This window comes from Eurypyga helias, unplaced genomic scaffold (genome assembly GCF_000690775.1).
Source record: "Eurypyga helias isolate BGI_N326 unplaced genomic scaffold, ASM69077v1 scaffold978, whole genome shotgun sequence".
NCBI classification, from domain to species: domain Eukaryota; kingdom Metazoa; phylum Chordata; class Aves; order Eurypygiformes; family Eurypygidae; genus Eurypyga; species Eurypyga helias.
The window spans coordinates 18,517-35,286 of NW_010264746.1; the positions used below are offsets into that span (position 1 = coordinate 18,517).

Sequence of the window (16,770 nt, forward strand, 5' to 3'; positions counted from 1 at the left end):
ACGATGGGAAGCTCAAGGGGAATTGGAAAGAATTGCAATTTTGTTAGTGGCTACCAAGAATTTACTGCAGGGAAAAAGGACAGTTGGCATTTTTGTTTCATTCTTCAGCAGTGGAGGGAAAATGAAACCCCAACTACTACAGCATGGCTGATGAGGGAGAGGTGCTTCTCCTGCTCTGTAGAAGATGGAGAAAATGTGATTCGAGGGACGTTATGCGTAGTGTACCCATGCACCGAGCAGTTTCTCTAATGTATTGGAAGGAGCTCATAAGTCTCCAGTTTTGGTGTTTTCCCAGCTTACTAATCTTTCTTGCCTCTTTCTTCTTTTAAATGTTAAACATAAAAGTTTTTCCTTTCAGTTTAGGTAACCTACTCCCAAAATCATATGCAGTGCTGATGTTAGAGCAAGCCACAGTTACACCAAAGCAACCTACTCCTGTCTGATGCTCTTATCTCAGTCTTTGCATCACCTTTAAAGGCAGACGAATTTCAGCCTTGGCTATTTGTTGTTTTTCTTTTTTTTAGGGAGCTGCACTTAAATACTTGCCAGCTATTGTCAATGATGTGAAATTAGTATTTGATCCAAAAGAACTCAGGTGAGTAGAGTTAATGAAATGTGCAGTGTTACCTAGATCTTTATTTGTTCTATATATACACACACATAGATATATGCACACATCTATGAAAATACACGCGGAGGCAATGAAATATGGTTACCTGAGATGTTTTATTACTTTGGTTTATTTGCTTGCTTTATTTCATTTGGTTTACCACTTTGGTTTTATTTTATTTGGGTTTATTTTTAATTTATTTTATTTGGTTTATTCCTTTTGTTTTATTACCTCTTTTTTTCCTTGCAAATATTTTTAGGGCTACACAAATAACCTGTTTTTAATGTATGGCATCAAGGGTTGACGAATGTCTCGACAAACTTTGCAGTCTTGCTGAGTACAGAAATGTAATGAGATAGCAAGAAGTATCAATCAGGCAACTGACATCTGTACTCCTAGCTGTTCACTCTTTCTAGTATAAATTTAATGTAAATAATAACTTTGTTCAGTGAACCCTATTGCTGGATTGACATTTCAGTAGCTCATAAACACAGGAATGTTGTTAGTAAATAGAACAGGTAATAAGAAGTTGTTTTACAACAAAAAATCCAAATCAAAACTAGTATTTCAGGACAACTTTTAAAGAGAAGAAAATCAGTTTCTCTTTTGCAGTGCTGTTACAAGACATTTAAGCTCAAATAAACCACTTTAATTAGATTGCAGAAACCCTTCTTGTCTGGTTTCATTTCTATCTTCTGGTGGGTCAAGATGAGGAGAAGAAGGATAAGGGAGAAATAAAATAGATAATAATGATTTTGTTCTAACATTCCAATCGGCTCAGGAACCTGGCATTTAGCTTCTGCTTGCCTGTACTGGAGATGTTTTCACATGTGTACTTAAGGTTCCTATAGGCCTAGGGAGGAGAAACTGTGGACTAAATTGGAATTTTGATATGTGATAGTAGAATTACTGGGAAAATAGACCAAATTACAAATCATCAGGATGTGGACTATTTCACCCTAAAAAGTACAGTTTTTCTGTCACTTAGACTATTTAAATTGAGATTGAATAATACTTACAAGTGAAGGCCTAATAGGAAAACCAAAAAAGCCCGAGTTTTTAGGAAGTGATGCAAAGTGATTGAGAAGTCTTCTAACAACCTGTATTAGCTCACCCATCAGCTCAGCTGATGAGTGTGATGGCACCCATCATCCTAAAATGTGGTTCTGGTTTGGGGTTGGGTTTTTCGGTGGTGAAAGTTTGTAAGGTCAATTATCACTTCTTAGATTTTTTGGCTTATATGGTCATGTTTTATTCTGTTAATTCAATCCTCAAATACCATTAGAGTGGCAATACCACACACAACTGCAATTTGAATCATAGAATCATAGAATGGTTAGGGTTGGAAGGGACCTTAAAGATCATCTAGTTTTGAAGTCTAAAACCTTAAAGGAAACATGGGAAGAGAGTGTAAAACTGAGATAAAAGACACAAAACCCAAACCAGAAGTATTAAAGACAATTCATATTTCTCTGAAACTCCTGTCAATCTCTTCTATGTCTGGAAAAATGAGTTTGCTTATCCAGAAGTATGTAGTTGTTTATCTGGTTCTGTACTATTTGCTGGGGTTTTTTTGTATTTTGGAGGGAGATTAATATATTTTTTCCCTGTCCCTTTGTACATAGCAAACTCTTCACCGAATTCATCCTGAACGTTCCCGTGAGCCGGCTCACGATCCAGAAGCTGTACTGCCTGATAGAGATAGTTCACAGTGACCTCTTCACGCAGCATGGTAAGCTGGACCTCTGCAGCCATTAAACTGTCGAATCATTCATTGTCTCCAGACCTCTGCTACTGCAAGGTTTGTCCTTGCTGCCCAACGCCGTGGAGGTTGGAACCAATTAAGGTTGTTCCATTAGAAAGATGAGAAGATTTAAAATAAGTGAGGAAATGCTAATTGACACTTACTGCAGGTTATAGATCATAAAGAAGTGAATGCAAAAACTAGTAATTTTTAATTTAAAAGGGCACTGTGTCCAGTGTTACTGGCATGTGTTCTAACTTTTTCACTATGATAGTTTCATCAAAACCCATGGATTCAGCTGTTGTGCTTAGCGTAGTTCTGTGGAGAAAATGGAAGTTTTTCATGCCCTTTCTTTCCAAAGCATCATTCTCTCCCTTTAATCTGTCCCCTAGCTGAAGGAAAACAACATATAAACTTTTCAGGTGTATGAGGTAGTATACTTATGTGCTTGACTGTCTTGGATAGGAGAGAATTGAGATAACTCAGATATAACTTTGAAAGCACCCCTAAAGGACAGCTGCAGGGGCACATCATGTATTTACTATATTCATCTTGGATTTCCCTTATTCAACTGATTTTATTTTCAGAGGTGAAAGGAGAAGTTGTGTGTGGCTGGCTTGTTTTTTAAACCTAACTCTCAAACTCAGCGATTTGCGTTGCAGCAAATGGTATATTCCAACGTCACTGAGCTCCTGTACTGTAAGTGCACCCGTGTCAATAGCAGGGTCATTAATCTGAGCTCAGTCCAGGTCTGTTGACAGAACAGGGCTACTTGATGGCTTCTAGATCTTATCAGGAGGCTCCTAACCAAAGGTTTTCATGCTTCAGTTGAGTTGCAGTGGAGATGCAAGGCACGTGAGCCGGTAGCACGGCCCGTCTTGGTGTGTGTGACACAGTCGGGCTGCACCAGACCCTGCTCTGGGGGCTTAAGTACTACTAACGCGTGGTCTGACTGCCTCGCCTCCTCATTGATTCAGTCAATTTTAACTGATAGGCAATACTTTCATATAAGTATCCAACTAGTCCTGTGTCATATTGCAGAAATGAGATTTTCTTTTCTAAAAGCCATCTGCAGTACAGAGTTGTGGAATTGATGGGAAGCTGTAAAATGTACAGAAAATCAAACAATATTTTGTCAGTGTGTTTCTGTTGGAGAAAAATGCTTTAATTCTGTGCTTGGAGAGATCAAACAAGATTTATTTGCGTCTCCAGAGGAATTAAAATTCAAAATACCCGAATTTGTGAAGCCTGAAGAATTTGGGGATGAGAGGGGTGGGTGTGTAAAATACTTTGCTGAAGCACCGTGCTTGAATAACGATGCTGAGTGCTGGATGGTGCAGTTATCTTTATAAAATCTGAAGTTTGGGACCTTGGATGAGGACGTACTATGGTGTTGTGGTTTGCATGCCTTTAAAAAAGGGTTTAAAATACTGTTTTAAAATTTCTGGTTGTGTCATGTGCCATTTCTGTTTTCCTTCTAAAGCACAATGTAACTTTTCTTCTTTGCAAAACTTGCACTTATTTGCCGTATGCTTTCTTCAGCCCTGGCAGGAAAGCTATGTATATTCTTTAAGTTTTGCTGCTTCTGTCCTAAGAGTGGTGGATAACTAAGCCCCGATACCAAAGCAAAGAAGAAAAATCAGTATGCAGCTGGTCGGAGTGATGCGAAGCAGCGTGTGTGTATAGTTGTGTATAGGTATTTCATGGAGAATAATAGCTAGGGGACTTCAAGGAGTGTATTTTTCTAAGCTTGTGGTTATTTACAGAGGCCAACAAGTAGAATTTCTCTCTCTGAGTAGACTAAATGTGTAGCAGATCGTCCTGCTTCTAGTTTGTGTCCTTGAAATAACAAATATTCAAACATCACTGAGCAGAAAAGATTCTTCTGTTGATGCCCTGCTAGCATAAAGCATTTTCAGGATTCCCTTCAGCAACTTCAAGGCCTGTTTTACACATCTTCAATTATCTGCCTTTTACTCCTTCCATGCTTGTGTCAATCTGTTATGGCTTCAGCAAAATAGGTGGGTATTTTCTCCCAGAAAAGTATGAGTTTGCATCTTTTTTTCCCAGGCATGGAAAATAATCCCTACTGTGACAATGCTCAATTGCTCTCATGCAGTAGACCCAAGTTATATGTTGGCTTAGTCTTTGTTCCCTGTCATACCTGAGGAAAACGCTTCTGGGAAGGTCACTGGAAAGCTCATTTGGTCACGGCTGCTGCAGAAGTTTGCCTGAGTGCTTAGCACAACTGTTTCCATGAGCTAAATCACGGCGATGATCTGAGGGTGCCCATTAGGAGTTTTTTCAAGAGCTGAACTGCCATGTTTTCCTGTACTCTCTATGGAAGACTCACCTCATTTTTGTCTGTATATATTGCCCAGGTACTGATTCCAGCAGGATAAAGGGCAGTTGGGAATAGGGAGATTGGCAGCCTGTGCTTTGGAGAAGCTCGTTTCACTCTGTGCCATTCCCTGATTTTTGTAGAGAAGGAAACATTTGGGCGGAAGCCCTTTGCACAGGGTTGGGATGCTTCTGTAGGGTCTGTGAACACACCAGTATTCATCTATGCTACCTGGGGTGCAGCTTTTTTGCATGCAGAAAAGCATTTTAAATTGTCAGTGCTTACCATCCTGATTGTTACTTGATTTGGAGACTTGAGTAGAGCTGTTAAGTGTACTAGTTTAGACAGATACGTATACAGCTTGCTCAGGGAGGGCATAAGTCCATCAGTATGTTCTTACATAACTCTATATATGTGGCATATATGTTTATTTTTAAACACAGGATAAGTGTTAATATATAATAATTATATAGAAATAACTATAATGGCCATCTAGAATTAAATGCATGTATAAATAAGTAATGCTTATTACCCCTACTGCCATATTTTAGAGACCTGTTACAGTGCACACAGGATTTTTGTCTGTGTAAAGCAGCAAACCTTTGGTTGAGACCAGTCCCGCCTCTCTTCTTCCTTCTATGGCGCTCTCCCAACAAAACTCCACCTCAAACCCTGAAAAAGAGGCAGCACTTCTTTAGACTAGCACCTGAAACAATTCTCTACTGTGAAAGTCTTCTCTACGAGTATTTCCAAATAATTACAAATTTAAAAACCGGTGTTGAACAGTTTTACAGTGACAACGTACTGCATGCTGTCAGGTCTGACTGTGTTGGTACTTAGGGTTGGCAGCCAAATGAAGCGCCTTACCCTCACAAATGTCAAAAGTTTGGGTTTATGTAAATAGTGATTTGTCTGCTTCTTTTTGGTCCCATAGAGTTGTTCATATTCTCTGTTGCTTTGTTTTACAGATGACTTCCAGGTAATTACCAAGTGAGCTGTGTAGCTGTGTTCTTAAATAGTTTGGAAATCTAGTGATTTCTCCATTAGAAAATTGTTAGTCTACTTTAGCAGACAGCGTGTAACATTTATAACGGTTCCTATTGTTAATTATGACTAAAATTACAATCTTTGTCTCCTTGCTGTGTAGTGGAAGCAAGGTTACTAAGGATAGGTTTTATTTTTTTGGCCACATTAACCAAATGAACCGTAAAATAAAGAAATACATTTGTCAGTGTCCCTCTAAATGAAATGTTTTTAAACTGACAAAAATTTATCGCGTGTATTTAGCTTCAGCGTAGTTCCTGTGTCAGTGTTTCGTCTGAGGTCTTTGCTTGGATGCTTCTAAGTTGATAATGCCTCCTGAGCATCCCTTTATAAAGAGGAATATTTTATTCCTGCGACATTAATCATGGTGGGTTGGACTTGTGCAGTAGAGAACAGATGTCGAGTTACTGCTGCCTGTAGTCATTGTGCATCATACGCCGGAGCTGCCTTCAGAGCTGGCTGCTGAGCAGGAGACTCATGTTAGAGACTATAGATTGATCAAGGTTGCCCGTTAATCAGGGCTGGGAGGTGTTTGTGACAGGCAGGCTGATGAAGGTTAACCTTTCCTCCTCTGTACTTCTAAATAATCAAGATATGGTTGATCAACCCAGTGTTGTTCAAAATAGTTTATAGCGGAGGATGCGCTTAAATATATCTCCTCGTAGAGGATATAACACTAGTACCAGATGTTTGAAATATATCTATTTTTGTGTGTGGTGGTGGGTTCCATATTTGGGTTTTGTTGACTTCTAGCTCTTGCATTTTAATAGAGGTATCTAGAAAAACCTTACAATGATGGGATTATGTCAGCAGCTGTTCCCACTTCAGCAGGAAGCAAAGCTTGGGATCTGTTTTGTGATCAGAAGCCAAGATCTCTGTCTGCTGGAAGCGGCTTTGCGGCACGGAGCTGCGGTGCTGGGGGCAGCCCCCAAGCCCCCTCCAGCAGCATGCTGCACCCCTGCTTCAGCGAGGGCAGCAGGTTAGGGAAGTCTTCTGATACCCTGCAAGTAGGCCTTTAATAACTGCAAGAGAAAGGGAAAGTAAGTAAAAATCATCTGATCAGAAGCCAAGATCTCTGTCTGCTGGAAGCGGCTTTGCGGCACGGAGCTGCGGTGCTGGGGGCAGCCCCCAAGCCCCCTCCAGCAGCATGCTGCACCCCTGCTTCAGCGAGGGCAGCAGGTTAGGGAAGTCTTCTGATACCCTGCAAGTAGGCCTTTAATAACTGCAAGAGAAAGGGAAAGTAAGTAAAAATCATCCAGTATGTAAATAGGATTTTATTTCCTGACCAGTGCTGAAGTACTCCCTTGATTTTTAGGCACAGCTTTCGTCCTTCCTGCTGGCAGTATTCATTCCTTTTTGTTTGCTTCAAAGCAAGCTCTATATTGGTATTTCTTCCTCAGCATAAAAAAAAGTTCCATCGATAGTTTGAGGGCCCAGTAATCTTTAGAAAGGGTTCACAGTGACGCTTGTGCTATTCTCTGGGGTGTGGGTGTTTGGGTTTTTTGTTGTTGTGGGTTTATGGGCTTTGATTGTGTGTTGAAAAATCCGGGAAGGATATAGATCTTCTCATCAAGTACTCAAGTACTTGATGCTTTGTTTCATCCTCCCATATTCTGAAACCTGTAACAGCTACAACCCCAACAGCAGATGTTCACTAGTTGTTGAGGAAGGCAGAGAGCCAGGGAGGTGGGAACTGGGGAGCGTTGCCAGGTCTACCCAAGGGAACTTCGTCTTTAGTATTGGTTGTGAGATTCCAGATGAAGTAGTATGACAAATCCATTAATTTTTCCTTTCTCAGAAATTCAACTTGAATACCTTCCCTATTGATCAGGGCGTACTCTAGGCAACCTAACTCCAAGGTGACGCAGCTGCAATTTTCGCCTTCTGCATGCTTGCAGATATTAAATTGATCTTTGACCGTTCTCTACTAGTGGGGCTTAACGGGGACATGAAACACTTTCAAACCTCTAATTAGGGGCCTTTTAAGTTATTTAAGATTGATTCACCTCGCAGGCTTTACAAAGGCAAGTCCGTATGTCTTTCTGGAGTGCTTAGCAACTGGGCATCGGGGTTCTTTCTCCCCCCTGCATTTGGTGAAAGGAGTGTGCTACACCACGGTGTTCCTCTTAATCTGCTCTTTTCTTTCCAAGTTAATCAAAATCTAAGGTGACGACATATGCTGAGGTTTCAGAAATGCGGGAGCAGAGGGCTGCCATCACAAAGCCTTTCTGGAACAAACACTGAGCTGAACAAGGCCATTTGTTGGGTTGGAATCTATATGGAAAATAAGTTGTTAATTTTGACCTACATCCATTTCTGTCATGGAAGAATAGTCTGAGTACTTGAGCAAGGAGGAGTATGGTTTTTGGGATAGGGGTGCGTGCTCACGGTCTGGAGCAGTTCAGAAAGTGAATGTAAAATGGTGATGATGCAAATATAGGGTGAGTCAGTACCAGGGAAACATTTATGTAATGCCTGGATCTTCACTCTGATTATTTTTCCTGTTGAAGGGGGTGCTGGGTTGTGGTGGGTGGGGTTTTTTTTGGGTTTTTTTTGTTTGTTTTTTTTTTTTTTAGCTAAGGTTATGCATTTGAAAAATGTAACAGCGAACTATTAATTTAATTACACAGATATCATTGACGGCTATATTAGGGCAGTTTGGAGACTTCTTTTTTGTATAAGGAACTTTAGGTCGTTTGAGCATCCAGGTAAATAAGCTCTTGCAGTGAGGTCAACTCTGTTTAGCCATGTTTTTTTCAGAGATCACCACCTCCTTTCTCTTTCAGTATCTGGAGACATTTAGGATAACATAGGTGTAAACACATAGAGTAAACTTATGAGGAAGATGATTCTCTGTTGTTAGATTTGGATCTTTCTTGCTCTGCTACCTAATGGAAATGAGTATGAGGCGATATGGCGAAGTCATAGATAAGTGTTTTTCCCCTTGTAAATACATTGCAGGGTCTAATGTCTGTTTCTTGAGGCAAAAATTTAAACAAACACACCATGATTCTTCTTTTTTGAGCTATAAATCTGGAGATGAAATGACCAAGAAGCAATTAAATAGAACTCCGTATTGAAGAAACTAACTCTTCCAAGTAGTTTCTTTGAATGAGAGCCCACTTGTGCATTTCTAGTGAACACGTACTTGCATGAGACACTTGAGACTGAAGAATATTTCTCTTGAACTACTGCAAGTTGGATGTGCTTATACACTTATATCTCATCCTCCATGTGCGAGCTTACAAGGGAGAAGGAGGATGCTGCTGTTGGAGTTCCTCTCTAGCAGTTTCTTGAGATGGAGTGCTCTCTTTTCTGCATTACAGCATGGTTTTTATTGATTATTTTTATGTCAGTGACTTTTATTCTCCGTCGTGGCAGGATTCCAGCCTTTGTGCCGTGTATCTTGCCATAGGGGTAAGTCTGTGGGGGTGCTCCTACTATAGCTCTTTCGTGCACTGTAGGAGATGGAAGACTGTGGTCTCCGATGACCTGGGAGTCCTGAAGCGGCAGTAGGGAGCAGTTCAAGTCCATTGCATTGGACCTTATGGCACTGGCTGGGGGGTTTCGTTAGACCTTTGTGCGGAGGTGCCATTAGGGGTAAGTCTGTGGGGGTGCTCCTACTATAGCACTTTCTTGCACTTGTGGTCTCCGATGACCTGGGAGTCCTGAAGCGGCAGTAGGGAGCAGTTCAAGTCCATTGCATTGGACCTTATGGCACTGGCTGGAGCTTTCTGTCAGACTTTGGTCAGAGTGTGTTTCCCTGTCAAGTCCATCATGGTCTCAGCTGTCCTGTTTCCCACTCTTTTTAGTGGTAGAAGCAAGTCCTCTTGAGCCCATCACTGAGACTCAAGTGAGATGAATTGTCACTTTCGCACTGAGTTTGTAATGCCTGTATCCGTTTTTCCACAGCATGGCAAAACACAATACCATAGCATATATTCACAGACTTCACAGCATCACAGAATGGTTTGGGTTGGAAGGGACCTGAAAGATCATGTAGTTCCAACCCCCCTGCCATGGGCAGGGACACCTTCCACTAGACCAGGCTGCTCAAAGCCTCGTCCATTGATGAAATATTGATTTCTTCATCCTTGATACTCCCTCGCCTCCTAGCTGTTACCTGGTTCTAGTACCTGAATTGCATAGTATCACCAGTGCCAAAATGCCTTGTCCATTCCATGCTTGTAACCAGCCAAGTGTCAGCGGAGCCACAGTTTTCACTATAGAGGGATTTTGAAGTTGGCACCTACGTGGGGCGCATGATGTGCAATTGGGTGCTCTGCTATAGCAATACCTTCTACAGCACTGACATCGTGGCACCCGTGGTGCAGCATCTCCTGAATACTGATGGAATTGCTAGGATGGTCAAGAGTAGAAGTGCACGGTCTGTCTGTGGACACCTCTGCAGCGAAAGATGGAGACAGTAAAGGTACTTCGTTGTGGTGAATCAAAGCCAGGGTCATGGTCTCTTGGTGATGCAGATCATCATCTCTTGAGCTACTGGTATTTGCTGTAGCTTCTCAGCACCAACTTGCTCGTTCTCTACCTCCTGGGTGTCTGTTATGTCCGCTGCAAAAGGATGGAAATGAAATGTGGATCAATGAAGGAAATGTTGGGTGGCAGAAGGAGCTTCTCCTGTTGAGGAGCACTTTGCTGCTACCATGAGAAGGCATCCTAGTGTTGAAAGCGTTCCTTTTGAGCTGTTGATTTCTTGGCTTCCCTGGAAAGTGTTAGATAGAACTCTGAATAAGTGCTTCCACATTGCAATATGGGGTCATCCCCTCCTAACTGAGGTAAATCTCCAGTTTTCGTGTTTAAGCCTTGTGCCTTCCGCTGTGGTCTGTATGTTACTTGCGCTCTTGATGTCAGGCTGGTGATGCTTACTGGTCCAGAATTACTTAAAAGCCGCTTAAATAAAGACTTAATTGAGTGCTCGTGAGCATTTCTGAATGATCCAGGGACTTCAGCTTTTGTGTGAAAATAATCTCTAAGCAATGATATAGTCATTAAGGACTGCCATGAGGCCTCCTCTTGTGAGTCATCCATATGCCATTAAGTCCAAGCAATTTCAGTAATATCACTAAAAGAAAATGTCAGTGTGTTCTATCTTTTGTGTGGCTGTCAAGAGCTTCATCCATGTTTTCCCAGGTTCTGTATAATTACAGGCCAACAGCCAGTGTAGCATTTGACAAAGGGGATTTTTCAGTCGTGTTTTCAGAGATCATCTGCCAGGTAGACTTTATAGTACAAGGGCAGTTTTTTGGAGTGACCCACGTTGTTACAGTGTACGTCCATCTGTCAGGAAAACAGCAGTGTCTTGCAATTAATATTGTTTTTCAAGGTGCTTGGTTCACCTGTGTATACATGTGTAGCTGTGCTGCTTTTTGTCCTACACATGTGACTGCCATGAGAAGTCACCTGCCAGCTTGGTAATCCAGCCCTTTTAGCACCAAGATGTAGCACTCCTTCCTTTGGGCAAAGCAGAGCTCATACCTTCCTCCATGTGCACGAGTTAGTTGGGCAGATCGGGAGGGAAAGGCACTTGGGAAGCAGTGTCCAGTAGGATAAAATAGCTGGGAAAGTCTCATGTTTTTCTTTTGTTCCTGTTCTACAATATTATTTAGAGGAGATGGAAAAACACCAAAATGTTAATTCTTCCTTGTCCCTTCCTGCCCTCCTTTCTCTTACACCCCAAATGTGTGTTAGTACTATGCTGTTGGCGTATGCACTGTGTGATTTCATCATGGCCTCTTCTTCCAGAGTAAGTCACGCTCTGAACAAGAACACTAGTTCCCCTCCTTTGGGCATGGATTTATCTGGGGGCTGGGAATGGGGAGGCTAACGGGTTTTAAAGTCACTCTTCCCTGCTTTTGTGGATAAAACATTCATGCCTTCAGGCTCGTGCTGTAGTTGGTTGCAGCTGATGCCACTGTGCAGAAGGCAGGTGTCTCTGGCTGTGCCATCTCTGCTAAAGCAAAAGGAGGATGGTCCAGTGTTAGGATTAGACCCAGGTCCCTGCACTCCACCTGTGTAAGGCAATTTTCAGGTTATATGTTTATTAGGAGTATCAGTCTTCATCTTATTTCCCTTATGTTCTTGATTTGAACCAAAAGGTTGTGCTGAATTATTTAACTCCATGTCAGTTTTCCTCATCTTCCCTCTGCAAGTCCAGTACTGGCCTTGTACAGGACTTAGGGAAACCACGTGTGAACACCAGCATAAAGTATTTCAACAGCATTTTTTGAGCTCTGAAAGACCGTAGCATGCAGCTCCACACTAATCTGCACAGCATCCATGATCTCAGTGAATCGTATTTATACACTGAGGCTGTGCTGCATTGGTAACCAGTGCAGGTAGGGTAAAGGAAGTTCAGTAAACCTTGGCAACACTCACCCAGTTGAGCAAGTGGGAAGCTCAACAATTAAGGTCTTGTCTCTAAATTGGGGCGACATGGACTTGGCAGATGGACCACTCAGTGGATAAGGAATTGGCTGGATGGTCACACTCAAAGATGTAGTCAATGACTCAAGGTCTGAGTGGAGACCAGTTATGAGCGCTGTTTCTCAGGGCTTGGGATTGTGACTGGTGCTCTTTAACATGCCAGTGACATGGATGGTGGGATCAAGTGCATCCTCAGCAAGTTTACCGACGACCCCAAGCTGTGTGGTGCGGTCGACACGCTGGAGGGAAGGGATGGCATCCAGAGGGACCTGGACAGGCTGGAGAGGTGGGCCACTGCCAACCTCATGGAGTTCAACAAGGCCAAGTGCAAGGTCCTGCACCTGGGTTGGGGAAATCCCAAGCACAAGGACAGGCTGGGTGGAGAATGGATAGAGAGCAGCTCCGAGGAGAAGGACTTGGGGTACTGGGGGATGAAAAGCTGAATATGAGCCGGCAGTGTGTGCTGGCAGCCCAGAAAGCCAACCGTATCCTGGGCTGGATCCAGAGCAGCCTGGTCAGGAGACTGAGGGAGGGGATTCTCCCCCTCTACTCTGCTCTCATGAGACCCCACCTGGAAAACTGTCTAGCTTTGTGGGCCCCCAATATCAAAAGGACATGGACCTGTTGTAGCGAGTCCAGAGGAGGCCACGAAGATGCTCAGAGGGCTGGAGCCCCTCTGCTATGGGGACAGGCTGAGAGAGTTGGGCTTGTTCAGCCTGGAGAAGGTTCTGGGGAGACCTTAGAGGCCCTTCCAGTGCCTGAGGAGGAGGGGGGACGTTTTCAAAGGGTAGGGAGTAACAGGATAAGGGGTAACAGGTTTAAGCCAAAAGAGGGAGATTGAGATAGGACCTCAGGAAGAAGTTCTTCCCGGAGAGGGTGGGGAGGCACTGGAACAGGTTGCCCAGAGATGTTGTGGATGCCCCATCCCTGGAAGTGTCCAAGGCCAGGCTGGATGAGGCTTGGAGCAACCTGGTCCAGTGGAAGGTGTCCCTGCCCATGGCAGGGGGGTTGGCACTGTGGGGGGGCTTTAAGGTCCCTTCCAACCCAAACCATTCTGTGACACTATGAATGTCATTGGGACCACTCAAGTACTTTGTGTGGGGAGGGTGGGTAGTGCTTGTCCAAGTGTTCTTAACCTAATGACTTCTTTTTCACATGCTTATAACTTCTGCAGGTTTTATGTTTTGGTTTGAAAAGCAGGTGACTAGAAATCTGGAATTTATCATCTTTTTCCTAAGTTTTTCGGCTTACGTAAGCAGTGAAGCAGATTGGCTGTTTAGGCAGCGCTGTGTTATTTAAAGTTATTTAAAGCTGTGCATGTAACCTTATGTTTTGTGTGCAGACTGCAGGGAAATCTTGCTGCCAACGATGACAGATCAGCTGAAGTATCACTTGGAAAGACAAGAAGATTTGGAGGCTTGTTGCCAGTTGCTGAGTAACATCCTTGAAGTGCTTTACAAGAAAGATGTGGTTAGTATTGTACCAATCTGTGGTAATTAGCACTTAAATGGCTCTTAGTAGAATGAATTAAGCAGGTAACTCCTGAAGGCTTAGATTTTATTTTCTTTTTTGTTTGTTTGCTTTCCCTTGACCAGTCTCTGAAGTCTTCCTTTTAGGTAAGGAGTGATGAGGATGCTTTGCCTGAGGTCTCAGGGTGTTTCTTACTGTTGGCACTTCCAATAGAGCAGTGTTACCCAATAATGCCTTTCAGACACTGCTCAGAAAGTCAATAAATAGGTATTCTTAGGAGTTCAGTCATTCCCTTACGTGTCTGGCTGCTGCCAGGTTGAAAATATTTGGGTTTTGTTTTATCTCCCACGATCAGTTTTGGAGATGCACATTTAGGTTGTATTGATACTGGTCTGCTAGGCCAGCTGGTAGGGGATATATATGAGTTATAAACATATATATATAAAAATACATAAATGTATGAACATGTACTTTTATTGACACAACAAACTTGTTTAGCTTTTTGAAAGGCCATTCCCAGCTAGGTAGTAGAATTTTCTACCTTGGTAAGACAGAACCTGATTTGGAAGGTGGCACCTTCTCCATGAATGTCATAACTAGTGTAGTTTTCTTACCCATTCATAGAATAATGGAATAGTTTGGGTGGGAAGGGACCTTAAAGATCATCTAGTTCCAACCCTCCTGCCATGGGCAGGGACACCTTCCACTAGACCAGGTTGCTCCAAGCCTCATCCAGCCTGGCCTTGGGCACTTCCAGGGATGGGGCATCCACAGCTTCTCTGGGCAACCTGTCCCAGTGCTCCCCACCCTCTCTGGGAAGAACTTGATCTGAACCTGATCTCCAATCTAAACCTCCCCACTTTCAATTTAAACCTGTTACCCCTTGTCCTGTCACTACAGGCCCTTGTAAAAAGTCCCCCCCAGCTTCCTTGTAGTCCCTTCAGGTACTGGAAGGCTGCAATAAGGTCTCCCGGGAGCCTTCCCTTCTCCAGGCTGAACAAGCCCAACTCTCTCAGCCTGTCCCCATAGCAGAGGGGCTGCAGCCCTCTGAGCATCTTCGTGGGCCATTCAGAATGCAAACATACGAGAGAGTTCCGCATGAGAACCTGTGCAGTGCCCTGGGCTGCTGTGCCCATCTGTAGGGTGCCTAATAATCCCTTTTTCATCTTTTCTTGACTTCACCCAAATATGCAAATGATAGTGCTTTGCCAGAGAGCTGCGATGATTGATGCATGTTCTGATGATTCTGCTGCCTGAACCTTCTATCCCATGTAGAATCAAACACTAATGTAGTTGGAAAGAACCTCAGGGGTCAGCTACTTTCATCGTATCTACCATCTTGTTTTTTGGGTGTGTTCTGATTTTGATTCTGTTTTAAAGTAGTTCTGTGACAGCTGCAGACAGTGGGTTATTTTAAAAAAAGGAGTTTTGTTTTGACAGCTTAGCTGCTCCTGTCACTCTGAGTTGCCTGTGTTTCTCTCCCTGGGAGCAACTCCCTTGCAGCCCCACCATCTCGGGGGCTGAGCTCAGTGGGAGGGGGCTGCAGCAGTGGTAGGAGCTGGGCTGAGAGCTGCCGGGCGCCGCTGTCGGTTGCTGTGTATACGTGATGGATTGCTCTTCAAACATGTCAACGCATTTTTCCTATGTGCCATTCTGCCTTTGGCAATGAGGAATAATCCAGTGAGAAGATGTGGTGATCACATGGATCCACGGGCAAGAAAGAAAATGGGTCGTCAGAACGTTTGATGGTCAAGAAGCACTATGAAGATGCTGCTTTATTTAGATAATATTGTTTGGCGAAATGCTTGCAAATACTGGCTATAGAATTGTTTCCCTTTCCATCTCACAGACCCCTTTTGAAGTCTTCTCCTTCAGACCAGTGAAAACTCTGAAGCAGCCTGTTCATAAAGTTAAAGATAGGAGCAAAGCTCATGTGTGTTTTTCTTGTGGTCATCTGTTTTTGGCTTCAGTTCCTGCAGCTGTCATTCTGCATGAGGTTTCTGAACTTGTTCTTAAGAGCTGGTTGCACTAAACATTTAATATGCAACTCTTTGAAAAATAGTGGCAGATTACTTCTAATACAAAAATATTAATTTGAAACAATTGAAATTCCTTGAACATAGTTTTGCTTTACTTTACTCTTTCTTTTAATTGAGGTGTTGCAGAGTAGACCCCCAGATTTGGCATTGCATGTGAGACTTTGATGTCAAGAAAAATTACTTCAAAAAATGACTTAAAAAAAAAAAAGATTAGTAGTTAAATAAATGTCATAGGCTTTGCTGTATTTCCAGGGACTTGCTTTTCATTTCCATAATTGTAACAGTCCATGTGTATTTATCAGTAACATGTATTAATGAAACAGACTTTGCATGGTGTTTGTTGAAATGGGAGAGTAATTTAATGCTTTTGATCAACAGCAGAGAGTGATGTTTTGTTTAACTTTCTCAAGGCAGGCAGATTTAAAGGCAAGCATGAATAGTTCAATTGTATTGGTGTCTGTTGTATCTAGTTACCACTGATTTATGCTTTTTCCTTAGGGGCCAACACAACGACATGTCCAGATAATCATGGAAAAGCTATTGAGGACAGTAAACAGAACAGTCATTTCCATGGGACGTGATTCGGAGCTCATTGTAAGTGTCTCTCGATGTAAACTTAAACCTCTGTCACATCATTTTGAACCTGACTGTAATAGGATTTAAATCCCAGGTGACCCAAAGCAATCAAAACCTTCTGTAACTGTCTTTGTGTTCTGCAAGCTGTAAAATGTTGCCTTGTAATTGTTCTGTGGTTTACAGAGGGGGAGAAAAAAATATTTTCAGTATCGTCGGCCAGGTGAGTTCCCAGATTTTATGTCTGAGTCAACAGAGGTGATGTGGTAGTACTCAGGAGATGGCTGAGAAGCATGGAAATGGAGGACTGACTTACATGTTTGTTCCATTAGCAATCATTTGACTCGCCGTTTTTGACTACCGCGGAGATGGCCAAGCCAGCGGCGGTATTCGAGTGATTGTAGAGCAGACCCTAAGTTACTACTTTCTGAAAGCCTGGAGGAAGGACTGATATGGTAGCTGCAGCTTTGCATGTTCTGCTTTGGTGGCATAGCACTGTGATTTT

The 16,770-nt window shown here is 42.8% G+C and overlaps 1 protein-coding gene across 1 annotated transcript in view; it reads left to right on the forward strand.

Annotated features, from left to right (window-relative positions):
• The window catches only part of LOC104513187 (dedicator of cytokinesis protein 1-like), a gene marked incomplete at its 5' end in the record, with an annotated part of 33,716 nt that extends 17,201 nt beyond the window's left edge, over positions 1-16,515 (forward strand). The window contains 4 exons of the mRNA XM_010156462.1: positions 525-595; positions 2,236-2,342; positions 13,526-13,653; positions 16,191-16,515. Of these exons, the coding sequence (XP_010154764.1) occupies positions 525-595; positions 2,236-2,342; positions 13,526-13,653; positions 16,191-16,355 (471 nt within the window). The remainder of the gene's footprint in view (positions 1-524; positions 596-2,235; positions 2,343-13,525; positions 13,654-16,190) is intronic.
• Between the last annotated feature and the right edge of the window lie 255 nt (positions 16,516-16,770).